We start from the raw sequence: 14,807 nt of genomic DNA, 5'->3' as shown, positions 1-14,807 counted from the left end.
CTTTGGAAATCATTGCACACCTCTGTGCTCACACGTCCCAATGGTTGCACCTACCAAGAAAGCGTATGATGCGTCTGAAGAGGGGGTTGAAGTAGCAGCAGTCTGCGGTGACGATAGTCTTCTCCTGAGTCCCCTCCGCCTTCAGGAAGAACACCATCAGCTCCCCCATCAGGATCTGAGGCACAGAGACACATGAGGCCACGTGCTGCCTTTTAAAGGTGCTGTATCAAGGGGCTAGTGCCATCTAGTGGTGAAGTCAAAGATTGCAACCAACTAAACACCCTTGTCTTTTCAAAGCATATAGGAGAAGCTAACATGGCCATCTGTGGCCACACAATTGCTAAAGACCCTCTCTGGTGCTAATGTGGGCTACTCTAGAAACATGGCAGCGCAACATGGTGGACTATGTAAAAGAGAGCATGGTCCTTATGTCCAAAAGAAGGATTGATTCTAAGCTAATGAAAACACAATGATTCACAGTTACAGATTATTCTAGACTAATGAAACCATAACTATGAATACTACATTCCATTTGTGCTAGTATGTCCCCCTAAATCCAATATATATTTATCCATCCAAGCCATCCACATAAGCCCTTCATCTTCCTAGATCTGTCCATTCAACCATGCCAAACACACTCTCAAGAGATGCAGCAGTTGATGGGTGAATGCTGTACCTTTGTAAGGTTGACTACTCATGGATGCTGACATGAACAATGGAGAAAGGACATGAAGATTTATATTTTTAGAATTAGCACACGGCAGTCCTGAAACACGTCAATGCACTTCATGTTCTAGCAGGTCACTTGATGGGAACAGAGAACACTTTCCCTTCTTTGATATGTGCATTTATTCTCTTAAATGAAACATGCTGTGATGTTCTATTTCCTTTGTTTGTGGAACACTCTGTTCCCATGCAACAATGCAATGATCCATTTTCAATAGTCTATATTCATAACCCATTTTTCTCCACCACAGCCAATTTTCATTTCTACCCACATTCATTAAGTTAAGTGCTAAGTTCAAATTTGATTTCTTCCACTATTCCTAGTGGTTTGTTCCCGTACCGAGCAATGACTGCACTCCATGAAAAGAGGAATATATAACTGCACATAGTGCAGTGATTGAGGTGGACTGTGTAATTTCACACAGAAACTTTACATAGAAATGCATGAGGAAATGAACAGAAGACTGCTGCATTAACTCAGCAGGGTCGGTAATTCAACCCTGCATGGTGATGTGAAAGAGAGAGAGAGAGAGAGAGAGAAAGAGAGAGGGAGGGAGAGAGAGAGAGAGTGAGGAGGTGAGACTGATGCAAAATTAAGTCCACGAGCAATGGGTTAGACTTCACTGCCACAGACAGTGTCTCATATAAGTTGCATTTCAATTTTGCTCACACCTTTACTCAGTTGCATCAATGGGAAACTGATGCTCCCATATGCCACAAGTGAGACATTTCAGGCCCAAAGGCTGGTGCACTGTTTCATGCAAGCAGACCTGAACGAGCAGAGAGGAATCACAAAAGCCGCTGGCAACAAGGTAAGGCGGAAACCACAAAAACACAGCCTAGTCTGGGCTCGGTGGAGCATCACACCTGCAACTGCAAACTCCCCAGCTGCCCTCTCTAGGACCCCTTAAAGCAGTCTGCAAATCCACACTGACTGCCTGGCCATCGACCAGTGTGTGTGTGTGTGTGTGTGTGTGTGTGTGTGTGTGTGTGTGTGTGTGTGTGTGTGTGTGTGTGTGTGTGTGTGTGTGTGTGTGAGTGGGGGGCACGCAGGGGAGAGCTTCTACCCGACGCCCGGACCAAGAATAGCCCACTGACCGATTGTGCTCCCTCCGTCTGTGACATCAGCGCTCGCGTGGAGGCGAAGACAAGAGGAGACGGGAGGAGACAGCGTGTTCTGCTCCTCACCCACGTCTGACGGCGCATCAGTGAATGAGTCTGACATCCGAGGGGTGCTCTGGATTATGTGTGTATGTGTGTGTGTACATGTGAGTATGTGTGCATGTGTGTGTGTGTGTGTGTGGTGTGTGTGTGTTATGAGTGCAAAGTACAGTGTGTGTGTGTGTGTGTGTGTGTGTGTGTGTGTGTGTGTGTGGAGGGAACAGAGAGTGACAAAGACAGAGTGCAAGGGGGAGTGTGTTTATGAAGACAGGAAAGACACAGAGAGAGAGAGAGAGAAATGGAGAGAGGAGGCAAAATAAGAGGAGGAGAGTTTGTGTTTGTGTTTGTGTGTGTATATGTGTGTGTGTTGTGACTGTGACTAATGCTAATGTGTGCGGCACACCCTTAATCAACTCTTGCTGGGACAGACTGGTAATTAACGTTTTGGCTGCACTCTCTCCTAGAGCCAGAAGGGGAGAAAGTTTCCCAGTCACACAGCTGAGGGTGTTCATTCCTAGCACCGTGCGGTGACGGCTCATTTGATCTGGGATGGATTTTGGCGCAATTACGGCAATTCTCTTCCAGTGGATAGACTGAAGACCAAACTGTGGCACAGTTCAGTATTGTATGAGGATGTGGCTGGGGGGACACAGAATGGGGGTCCCTCACAAACGATCACTTAGGTTTATGGGTTCTGCACAAACTTTGGTTAGTGTAAATGACAATAAGCTGGGCCATTAATCCCCACTGCATATACACATGTCTCGGGGTTGTTTCTGTGTTTGTAAGCTCATCGTTTTTCAGTGTTTTGCTGAAGGAGCTTCTCTCAGAGCATTTACAACTGAAAACACAATCTTAGACTTTACATTTGTCCTGAATTAATGACCAGCCGGAGGGGGAGGTGTTTTTGTGTAAGTTTTGCTGCTCTTACGGGTACGTATAATAACAAATAAATTCAGCTCGGCTATGGACCCTTTCAAGAGAGTTCCATTATCAGCATCATAGTTGGCCCCACAAGACTTCCTTTTTAACATTGCATATGTTATCTTAATGCAGAGGAAGTAGATTGGGGCCCAAATAGAACGTTCAAGCATTGTTTTTGTTTTTATTGTTGAAAGGGTCTATAGACTTAAAAGATGCGTGAAAGAGTTAGAGAGTATAGAGGCTGAGAGAGCAGTTGGAGGGGAAAGAGTGGAGCATGAGATGGGATTTGATTGTGAAGCTGATTCTGACAGACTCTCTGCGCTGACAGAGATGGCAGCTATTTTGCACTGTACAGCCCAAAGATCCTGAAAGTAATAGGATGGGCAGTCAATGAAGCAGACATGGTGTATCGACACACATGCACACACACACACACCAGGGTTGCCAACTTTGGGTGTTTGGCTGGAGTGAGATTTTGTGAAGTCATAGTGCGTGTGCGTTAAATTTTTCCCTAAACCTAATTTTAAAAATGTCTGTCCCCTGACTTTTTTGCTATGTACAGTATAATCCCTGATTTAAGTTTCTTCAAAATGTACAATTAAATTATTGATTGCACTTGAAAACAAGACCAGTGTTTTAACCCTGTGGCATGGAAGGATTATGAGCCACTGGGCCCCTGGGCACAGACATGAAAAGGGCCCCCCTGCCCACCTGAAAAAGGTAGTAGCTCAGTAGAAAAAATTGAAAAATAACCCCTTAAATGATGAATTCTGGCGAGTTTTGTGGAAAGAAATGGACAGATTGAGACTTATGAATGTGTGTATGAGTGTACGTATGTATCAGGGATAGAAATAGCCTAAAATATTTTTTTCCACCTACCATTGTGGCTGGTGGATTCCAAAATCTACCAGCCACTAGAGATACAGTATGAACATTTGATGAAAAATCATGACCAAAATGATCACGGTTATTGGTATTGCAATATGATTAAAATGTGCTGACTTTTCTTCTAAACCTACCATCAATGTTGGACAGAACTCATAATTGGCCTGCCCTTCATGCCCAGTAGCAACAAATCTAAAGGTCAACAGAACAGCTATAGTGTCATAAAAGTGGTGTGGCTCCTTTAAAACCCAATCCACTGGTGTGAGTTCTGGAGCCATCCAACTTTATCTAACTCTATACTATCCTACATCATCTGATTTTAATATTTTGTCTAGGCTACAGTATATTTAACATTTAACATTTATTTTCTATTTGGCCTGTTATGAAATTATGCATTGACCAATTAAGCACACTTTTTTAAGACACTTAAATACATGCATGCTTAGCATTTTGTGAAAACAAATCATTATGGCTACATCGACAAACTCTTAGCCATGAGCTATATATCCTCTGGTTTTAATATTTACACATATGTAGGTATTTAAGCACAGCTCAGTTTTAAGACACGTCAAGCCCAAAATTAGAGACCATATAGAAATTTGCTACCATTTCAAAACCAGATACTCTGGAACGGCTTATTGTACAGGGGATTGCATTACACCTTTGTGTTCGGTAAGGTCTGCTGTTTATTCTGGTTTACGGTTTGTCATGTGTGGAACGAAAAGTTTGTGAGATATTCCTCCTATAGGAATTGAAATGAGCGCAGAGCTATAGTAGCCTAATATGATTATTTCTTGAAAGTTAATTTATTTTTCTCGCGAACCGTTTATAGCAGCAAATGGCTATAGCACCTTATAAAAGATGAGAAAAAGTTATTTCATGTGATGTCTGTGAGGCTACTTCGCGAGTAGCCTACTTCCTAGAGAAGAATGGGCGGCCACACTTTATGTCGGTCTGCCTCATGTCTAAATAGCAGCGTGTTCCGTGAAGGTGTCGCGGACCGGATTAAAATAGCCTAGTCAGCGAATCAACAATCAGAGAAAACTGCGCTGAGAACGTTGTAGGCGGATATTAGACCTACCTGCTGTTGGTCTAGACATATGTATGCCTTAAACTCGTATCCTGTCATTTAGAAACAATGCTGTGGGCTAGTCTAGTCATCAACAAAAAATGAACGGATTGCAAAAAAAAAAGAATGGATTTGGCGTGACATTTCTTGAGTGTGCGTGAGAGCGTGAGATTGGTGCTGAAAGCGTGAGTGTCACGCCAGATGCGTGAGAGTTGGCAACCCTGACACACACACACACACACACACGGTGTGTGTACTGTGGCTGCTGGGACGGAGGATGTGGGGTGTGGACTACATAAAGAAACTACCCTGCATCCATCCTGTGCATGGCCGCACATCTGTAAATATCACTCCTAATTAATACATTATCTTTCCTAAAGGTCAACAACATCATTATCACCACAGCAGCAGCAACATGACACCCATCCCCCGCTAGCATGCGGTGGCATCAGTAGCAATGCTATACACTTCACAGGGCCAGTATAGGGAGTTATTCAGCTACAGTATGTGTCTTAGCCTCAGGTGCTGAGCGGGGGCTTTTGACCTGAATGTAAATATTGCGCTTCCCTTCTGAAATGATTAAACTATCCCTGCAGCTATACGTTTTTTTTTTTTTTACAACATAATGGAGAAAGCGGCGAGAACTAGCGGGACTGTGATCATATAAGGGCAGACTGCTGAGCTGCCTGTCTCGTCTGTCTTGTGTTGTCTGAATGTGTTGTTTTTATGAGCTGTGAGGGGCTTGTCTGACTGACTGCTAGACAGGCGTCTTGATGGAGGGATCTCCCACTCATCTCATCTCTCTGGCAGCCCGCTGTCAGCATGCCATGATGTTTGTGTTTGTGGACTTGATCGATGCCGCTCTTCTCAGAGGAGGCGACGGGAAGAATAACTGCGGCTGCTGGGTGAGGCGTAGTGAGCGAGCGCACACGTCTGTTTTTCTCCCAGAGAACAACAAACAGCCTGGGTGTTGTGAAGACTACACATACTAGCACTGGCAAAGACCTCAAACTCCTATTTGTACACCCAGCTTTGCAGCTATGTCTATGTCAAGCTATTATACATCTTTTACGCCAAGAAACAAACAAACAACAAAAACATATAAGTATATATACTTTTTTGATCCCGTGAGGGAAATTTGGTCTCTGCATTTAACCCAATCTGTGAATTAGTGAAACACAAACAGCACACAGTGAACACACACAGTGAGGTGAAGCACACACTAATCCCGGCGCAGTGAGCTGCCTGCTACAACGGCGGCGCTCGGGGAGCAGTGAGGGGTTATGGTGCCTTGCTCAAGGGCACTTCAGCCGCGGCCCACTGGTCGGGGCTCGAACCGGCAAATCTCCGGTTACAAAGTCCAGAGTGCCAGCAGTGTGCCAGCAGCTCATTTCACAGCACAGGCAGTGTGTTTATAGGGGACATTCTAAAACGCTTAACGTGAAAAAGCTTAACGTGGCTTAAGGTAGGAAAACAACGATGAATCATCACCAAATTTCGCATGGCCATATGTTGTCATGAACACTTAAGTCTGTCAAAAAAACTAAACCGAAATCCAACGATTATAGAAGATATCTCACGTTAACGTTTTCTTCTTCATTGACGCCTATGGCGAGAAAAAGGCTTAACGTGATTCAATGTACCTAAACAACGCTCAGTGATCACCAAATTTCTCTCTCATATTGTTCATCATAACCACTTAAAACTATACAAATATCAAACCCAAAGTCCAATTATTATGGACGTTATCTAACATTAAGCGTTTCTGCTTCATTAAGGCCTATTGAAAGGATGTGTGTATGAGCAGAAGGTCAGCTTGGACCTTAGGCTCACCTCCAGTGCATTACTGCATTTTTAATCTCATACTATCCCATGTTCCTCCCCTGCAGTTCCTCCCTCTAAGAGCAATCTTCTCCTCTGCCCTGCTCTTTCCTGTTTGGCAGTTTCGAGCCAAAATGACTGGCAGATGGCAAGCCCACCCCAAGTGAAATCAAAATGGGCAGAAAACACACTATAGCAAAACAGACTACCAACACAGAGGAAGGGATGGAGTGATGGAACAGGATGGGGATGAGGAGACAGACAAAAAGAGAGGGAGAGATGAGAGGTTGATGAGATGTGGGTATGAGAAAGGTGAAAACAGAAGAAAGACGTTGGACAATAAATTACTCCTCATGTGTTTTGAGGAGCAGGGTAGATATACTCTTTTCCTGATGGTCACCTTTCACACACACATACACACACACACACACACGCACACGCACACGCACACACACACACACAAAGCACGGCATACAGTATATGCACTCCACATAAATGTACAAGTGATTGTGTGTTCATGTACGCTTCAGACGTCATCTCCTATGCACTATAACAGAAACAGCCTGGGGCACTCTGCCAAACACCTGTCCTCTCACATACAGTATGACACCATAGATCTCCCTCGGAGTATGAGTTCAAGAATCACAACCCCCTGAGGCACCACTACCGACTAGCATTAGAGCATGGTAGCACTGTGATTCAGTGTGGCTGTAAAATACTGTCTCATTCTGCTTGAGTGCACCAGAGTATATGTGTCTGTGTGTGAGTGCTTGCGTGTGTGTGTGTAAAGAAGGGGGGAAATAGGGGAGATGGTGATTGATTTATTGCTGTTGATTGCACTCTGAGCTCTGTTCAGGATCTGAGTGTTCTGTGTATATTCAGGCAGCTGTGAAGACCGGCTGGCTGGACATAACTCGCACTTGTATGGAACACAGCATTGCCAGGCTGACTGAGCACACCTCAGTAAATAGAGCCGGTCCTTCAAAACCAGCCAGGTGAAGCGTCACCTATTGCCATTATCAGGGTGCGATTTGTGTAAAAACCAGAGGGGGGGATGATTTTGAATAAGTTTGTAACCCCACGCCAAAAAAAAAAAAAAAATGAACGAACGATTCATAGCCTATGTAATGTCATGGCTAATAATACCGTATATTATTTTTGCTGCGTAGGCTACGTGCATTCTCTCTCCTGCTGATTTGCGTTCAGTAGCCAAGTGCGTAATATTGCAAAAGTTGAAAAAATAAAAGTGTTTATTGTAGCCTACAGAAAATAAATAGCCTATCATACTGTCAGTTAATTGCCTACAGTGCAGTGAAGAGTTTGGAGAGTAAAGTTATAGGGCAACTTGAAGTTTTATGAAAATAATTTACGAACCAGAACATAAAGACCATGAAGCTTCTATTTCTTGCAGCTGTTAAAACACCCGCTAGATAGTTTAAATACCCACCAACATTCGTTTTTGCAGTAGGCCTACAGATTATTTCTAAAAGTTATTTGTCTACTACTGGCTGATTTATCAAACGAGTGCTTTCTCGTTCGTCCTCCGCAAACTACAGGTGTTTCGGTAGAGAGCCATTGAATAAGCGGTGCCAAGCTATTTCTGTAACACTTTTTGTGACATTCAGCAAATATCTCCTCATTCAATGTAAGTTCCTTCGGACAATAGGCCTACGTTCTACTCTACGTGCAGTTGTCCTCCATCTCAGTTGCATCAGTTTTCTAATTTTGAAGGTTCTAAAACATTATTATGCTTCACTGAATCCTTCTCGTTTTCTTTCATTTGTCCAGCTAACTTTTCCATTGAACCTAGCCATTTATGATGGATTACACACTCGACATTCTGAAATGTCCTGCACGATCAAGGCCAAATTAAGTTATCAAGCAGCCACTGTGTCAGCAGCATCAGTGCTGACGGTGACGGTGCGTTACTGATGTCAGATTATTATGTAGGCTAGCCTACTAGACTGTTCTCACGTTGCAGCGCTTTACTTATATGAAGTAGCATTAATCAATATGAGGGGCAGAGGGGGATAAATGTTGTCCCCCCCGACGATAAAAATAATTTAGCAGAGGTAGGGATAGGAAAACCAGAGGGTGGGAAATCCTCACCATCCCCCCCTACAAATCGCACCCTGGCCATTATTACCAGTTTGTCAGGTTCCATTCCCTTTCTTTTCTTTCTTTCTTATTCTTTTCATTTTGCTCTCTTTCATTTTTTTTCACCTTTCCTTTAAAAACAGAATGCTGTCTCATCCCATCTCCCTCTGCGCCCCCTCCCTCTCGTCCTCTCTCGTCCTCGTCTCTCCCTCGGGCTCTTGGAGGAGTTCTGCGGTGGTCAGGGCCGTCCAGTGAGGAACGGCGAGCTGACATATGCTGAAATGCCACTGAGTGCCCCCTCCTACCCACCCCATGAAAGCCTAGCACTGCCATCTGCCTCTTTTGCCCAGGTGCCACGATTAGTGACGTGGCTGGGCAACGGCCATGAGGCCTCAGGGGCATTTACTCCTCCTAGTCCCCATCTCACTGGAGTCTAAAAATGTACTGTATATGTGGGAACCATTTTAATATATATTTTTTTAATGTATAAAAATACATTCACTACAAATGGAGTTATAGGTAATGAATCTCTAAAATATATCTTCCCTAAATAAGAAAATAACACACCTGCCTAATAAGCATGACCCATAACCACGGTGCAAATGACTATATAGTAACACAGCATGGGCTTCAGAGTACTAATGGAGCATCATTATGTTTAATAGAATGTGCGGTTTTCGAAGAGGCTGAGAAATTAGTTGAGGTTGACATGTCTGCTCGAGCCAGTCCACACAGATGTCCTCTGATCACAACAAAAGCATCACATTAGGACCTGCAGACATTATCCCGTCTGTTCCACCCCAAATGTGCTCACAAATCTCCCACACTCAGGTTCAGTGCAGATGCAGTGAGTGGAGCCATTTCAAGCTGAATTTGAGGCTAGAAATTAGTATTTTTTCCACAGCATTTGTTCAATACAGCGGGGAAACTACACAGACACAGAGAGAGAGACAGAGAGAGATGGAGAGAGAGAGAGAAAGAAAGAGAGAGAGCGAGCGACAGAGAGTAAAAAAAAAAACGTTACCACAATTTAATAGCTGTTGCCTCCGTGCTGCTTTGCATGAGTGCTAACACATCCCGGAGTGCTGTCAGCCTTTGGACAGGAAGTGTTAATTAGGAGGCAAGATGTGAGAAGCAGGAGTAAAATAATGGCTTGAGCAGCAGCGGCTTAGGGGCCTGTCATGCGTTCTTTATTAGACATTCACTGTGCTTATGAATAGAGCCGCGTGAGTTTACCATGCTGCTCGGGGGCCTGTGTGTCAAAGCCCTTAAGGTTTTACAGTACACAGAACACAATCTGGGATATGGTGCAGTGCAACACAAACTCATTCTAGCCTTTGAGGTTGTCAGACTAATAATGCCACAGTCACAATCTGATAAAGCACCTGCTGAAGATTGAAATTGGAGACTAGAAAGTGTGAAAAGCATTAATGAGTTGTGTATGTGTGTGTTTATGTGTGTGTGTGTGTGTGTGTGTAAATAGGTCTTTATGTGTGTGCAATCTGTGCATATTAAATGTGTGTCTATATATAGTAAGTGCCAAAGGACAGTATCTCAAAATGCAGCACAAGCTCTAGGCTAACTGCACACAGTATTCTGCTGGATTACACATTCATGAAAGAATCAAATGGAAACCAAAGAAAGGTGGCTGGTGCTTCAAAGTTCACACATGTTGTGATATAACACAGCACAGATGAGCACTTGAGAATTTGGGGAGACCAAGAGTCCAAGGTCCAAGAGTGCATGATGAGATGGGTGGAGAAACATAATTACAACATCTTCTGTACCTCTGTGTGAGCTTATGGAAAAGCTTTGCACTCACCCAGAGTGTAGCCCCCCAGACACTCATCTGCAGGTGAGGAGTCTCACTCAGGGAACAAGACCTCAGAACAGGCACCCTGGCAAGCCCCTAGGTGAAGATACTGTCTCACAGATGGCGCCCTCTAGAGGTCTGTTTTGAGTACTACAGCAGCATCCCTGCTGACATGATTCATATCACTGTCAGGCCTGACTGACAGGCTACAGGTACGAGTAAAAACACACTGCAGTGGGAAAACAAGGAAGAGGAGCACTCTGGCACTCAGCCTGGCACCCAGCATGCACAATCAGTAAATGCAGTTGTAACTGAGTCTGCAAGGCAGGATTGTGAGTCGGGACTTGTCTGAATGATCAATATGTTCAATACCTCCACTACATCAGCCTCATAATACGTAAGCCACCCCAAGAGTCCTTCTCGTCCCAATCCACTTATCCACACTCAAGTGTGTTAAAGGTTTCTTATCAACCACCACCGCACATTCTATGTATTGATAGAGATTGATTGAGATTGAGAGTGGGTCTGGCAAAGGTTCATTGACTTATGACTTCCAGCAGGGGCGTAACTAGCAGTGAAATTAAACTGAAGTTGGTGCATTACGTAAACTCTTACCAAACCGCTTCAGAAGTGTAGCAATCTCGTAACGAAGGTTTTAAATGCAGTTGTTAACATAATTCCAAAGAAATACACGCCCATGCCGAATTAACAATTGTATTAGCGTGCCCCTGTTTTAGGGACATTGGAAATGGGCTTCAATGGCCTCTTGGCCAGACGGACCTGCAGAGCAAATCGCAAATTTGTGACAGGTTCGTATAGGTATTCCCAGGCTAATGTTTTGAATTTCTTACCTGAGAATTTCTATTTTTAGCATTGGGTGAATGAACATGTGCTGTGATTTATGTTGGAGCTTCTGGTCTATTACTGGAGTGTTTGGTTTGTTGTATGCTTGATGTGTGTGCATGTGTATATGTGTGTGTGTGTGTGTGTGTATGTGTGTATGTGCGCACGTGCGTGTGCATGCATGTGTGTGTGTGTGTGTGTGTGTGTGTTAAGGAGAGACTGGGCAGTGTGTCCAACTGTCTGAACTCTGAGCAGACGGAGAGCCTGTACCAGGTGCTGCAGATTTCACGCTCACTGGCTTTTCCACAATCTTACTCCTCCTGCTCCACACACACACACACACACACACACACACACACACACACACACACACACACACACACACACACACACACACACACACACACACACACACACAGTAGCAACATGCATCAATGTATATAACTTTTTGCTATACAGTATTTATTATATATTATACAGTATTTGCTATACAGTATATAGATATACATATATTAATCATTTTCTTTCTACCACAGAAATGTCCAAACATAATTTTTTGTATAAAAGATTTCTTTGTGTAGAGGTTTCAACAACTTAAACGTAAAACTGTAAGACCCTTTTAAGACCATCATGAATGAAATGTAATACTGTCTTCACTCCCTTACTGGCAAAAATACAAGTAATTATTTGTAATTCTTAGTTCTAGAATTGGTATCAAAGTAAAAAAAGTTACTGTAAGTTATCAGTTCCACATTATTCATGTTTGTAGTTTTATTAGATTGTGATCTATTGAGAAAAGAAGTACAATACCAAACCACTACAATTTATTTAAAAATTTCAAATGACTAATGTAGAAGTAGAGTTAAATAAGCATTAACATAATTAATACCCATCTCAATGTATTTAAGACCTAGTGCATAATATTTTAACATATTTAAGACTTTTAAGGCCTAAAAATCATGATTAAATTCTAAAATGCCTAAGACCCAGTGGAAAGCTTGATAAAAGCTCAAAGATATAGCCATATGCTCCTGTGCTAATGTACGCACACACCCACACACCTACACACACACACACACACACCCCACACACACACACCCACACATCTACACAGCCCCCACACACAAAGCTAGCTAAAAGAGGAGGGGAGCTCCACGCAGCTCACCAATCTGTTCACACGCCCTCAGTGCTGTCGCCCACAGACAAAAGATAAGGAGAACCATTTACACAAAAACGCACACGCTTATACTCACACACACACACACACACACACACACACACACACACACACACACACATACACACACACCAAACCATCCACACACTCTATAATCTTCTTTAGCTTTTACCTGCCCATCATTCACATATAACCACCACTCTCATCACACACTCATCACATCACATGCTCTCAGAGCATTGAAAAGAATGGAGCTAAGCAGAGTTCACAGACTCACTCACTCTCTCTCTCTCTCTCTCTGACTCACTCACTCAGTCACTCACCGTCAGGGTGGGGATGGCGGTGACCAGCGAGTAGACCAGGACGGGGGGCACCTTGCTGGTGTGCTCGGGTCCCGGGTAGGGCTTGGAGAAGGCCTTGTCGTAGCAGAAGAAGCCCTGGATGTGCACGGGGAAGGTGTCGGTGTACTCAAAGTAGTATGCCAGGAGCACAGTGCCGGCCATGATCACCAGCTGGAAATAGAACATGGTCCGGAGTGGTTAGGAGAGGGAGAGAGAGAAAGAAAGAAAGAAAGAAAGAAAGAAAGAAAGAAAGAAAGAAAGGAGAAGAGGAGAGGAGGGGCCGTGGTTCAGCCCTGTGAGCATAACCCCACAACCTCCTGAGAGAGGCATAGAAGAGAAAATGAAACAAGATGAGTGAGAGAGAAACAGAAAGGGAGAGAGAGAGAGAGAGGGAGAGAGAGAGGAAGAAGGAAAAAGGGAGAGCAGGAGTGGGAGTGCTCTTTTGCCAAAATATTGAGGGTTACTAAAATCAGCTAATCTGACGTGGTAGAGGAAAGGGGTGGGTGTGTATGTGTGTGTCGTGTGTGTGTGTGTGAGACAGAGAGAGGGAGACAGAGAGAGCGAGAGGAGAAGGAGGAGAGGTGGGGGTTATCACTGGGGGTATTCACTCTCACAAAGAAAAGAAGCACACAGTAATTGCTTTGGTACTCTAGAAGAAGTACAGATAAAAAAAATACAAAAACATAGCTGACGAGATGACAGTAGAGAGGGATAGAGAGAATCAGAAAACGAGTGTAAGAGAGAAGAGTACGCTTCTTGCTGCTGGGATTACAAACGCAGCCCTGGGTATTTTTGAATGTTTGTGATGTGAGCATGTGCCTCCAACAGTGTGAATGCATTTATCATTAGCAACCATCACACAACACTATGGAACAACACAATGAAACATTCAACAGTATGACTCTGAATGGCAAAGCTAATACAATATCAAAGCTAAATTTTTATATATAAAAATTATCAGATCCAAAAGCTGGCTGTGCAGGAGGCACGTCTCCATATTGTCATGGTCTTATATCCATCTTTAGAGGAGAGAAATGCGGTTCTGTGTTTCTATTGGAGGATATGGCAGGGTGGAATGAATAGGTGGGCTTAGTGACAGGAGCCAAATATGTTGGGCAGTAGTGATATTTGGCTACATGCACATAAATATGGTTACACACACACACACACACTCTCTCTCTCTCTCTCTCTCTCTCTCTCTCTCTCTCAGACACACACTCAAACACACATAATCTCTCTCTCTCTCACACACACACACACACACACACATGAACAATTAATGTAAGCCGTTTAAAGCTTAGCTTTAAGCTAATCAATATTTTTGGTCAAAAAGGTGGCTTTCCACCAATAGTGGGACTCTTAGAACAGTGGCTCTAAGCTCTAAGATTAGTAGGCATGCAACATTTTCAAATGTCGGTGATGATAAATCAGCTCATAAATTATGGAGTTGTGTGGCATTTGATGTTCTCTCAACGATATTGCATCTAAGCATAATTTTGTCCAGAGCCATGAATATCAGGAGGCCGCAGCATGATTCACTATGCAGAGTGATGCATTATAGCCCTGGGACTGGAGGGACCTGTGGCTCAGCCAGGGATGGATTACTGCACGGGCCTACCGGGCCCAGGCCCAGGGGCCCAAGGGGTCAGGGGGCCCTGAAGCCCAAGCCTTTGCATGTAATCATTGCCTCAATATCAACAAATCAGGATGTAGGCTATGAATCTGATTGAATTTAGTATTGGCCATCCCCAAAATGCACCAGAATACAGGAAATCGCATCAAACAAATTAAAAAAATTCTGGGGGAGGACCCCCAAACCCCCCCTCCCACATATACGACATTAAGTGGGGGGCCCTTAATACATCTGGGCCCAGGGGCCCGAAAGTTCATAATCCGCCCATGGGCTCAGTTCGCCGCGGGCCGGAGAGTTCAAACTTAAAGAAGGGAGAA

At 43.9% G+C, this 14,807-nt stretch overlaps 1 protein-coding gene across 2 annotated transcripts in view; it reads right to left on the bottom strand.

Annotated features, from left to right (window-relative positions):
• Window positions 1-14,807, bottom strand: part of LOC143103050 (phospholipid phosphatase-related protein type 5-like) — a 33,838-nt gene that overhangs the window by 4,593 nt on the left and 14,438 nt on the right. Inside the window, exons 3-4 of one of the 2 annotated variants that reach the window (XM_076266837.1) lie at window positions 12,840-13,028; window positions 55-175 (exon numbers count right to left, since the gene is read on the bottom strand). In XM_076266837.1, the coding sequence (XP_076122952.1) occupies window positions 55-175; window positions 12,840-13,028 (310 nt within the window). Of the gene's footprint in view, window positions 1-54; window positions 176-12,839; window positions 13,045-14,807 lie in introns of those variants that run through there. The other variant, XM_076266838.1, reaches the window with a different exon arrangement.

The sequence above is a fragment of the Alosa pseudoharengus genome, unplaced genomic scaffold, assembly GCF_046254945.1.
Source record: "Alosa pseudoharengus isolate Yale_2024_CS ecotype anadromous, Long Island Sound unplaced genomic scaffold, YU_APseudo_1.1 YU_APseudo_1.1_scf_4, whole genome shotgun sequence".
Classification (NCBI taxonomy): domain Eukaryota; kingdom Metazoa; phylum Chordata; class Actinopteri; order Clupeiformes; family Clupeidae; genus Alosa; species Alosa pseudoharengus.
Note: the sequence above shows the minus strand (reverse complement) of the source record. Positions and strands in the feature narration are given on the sequence as shown.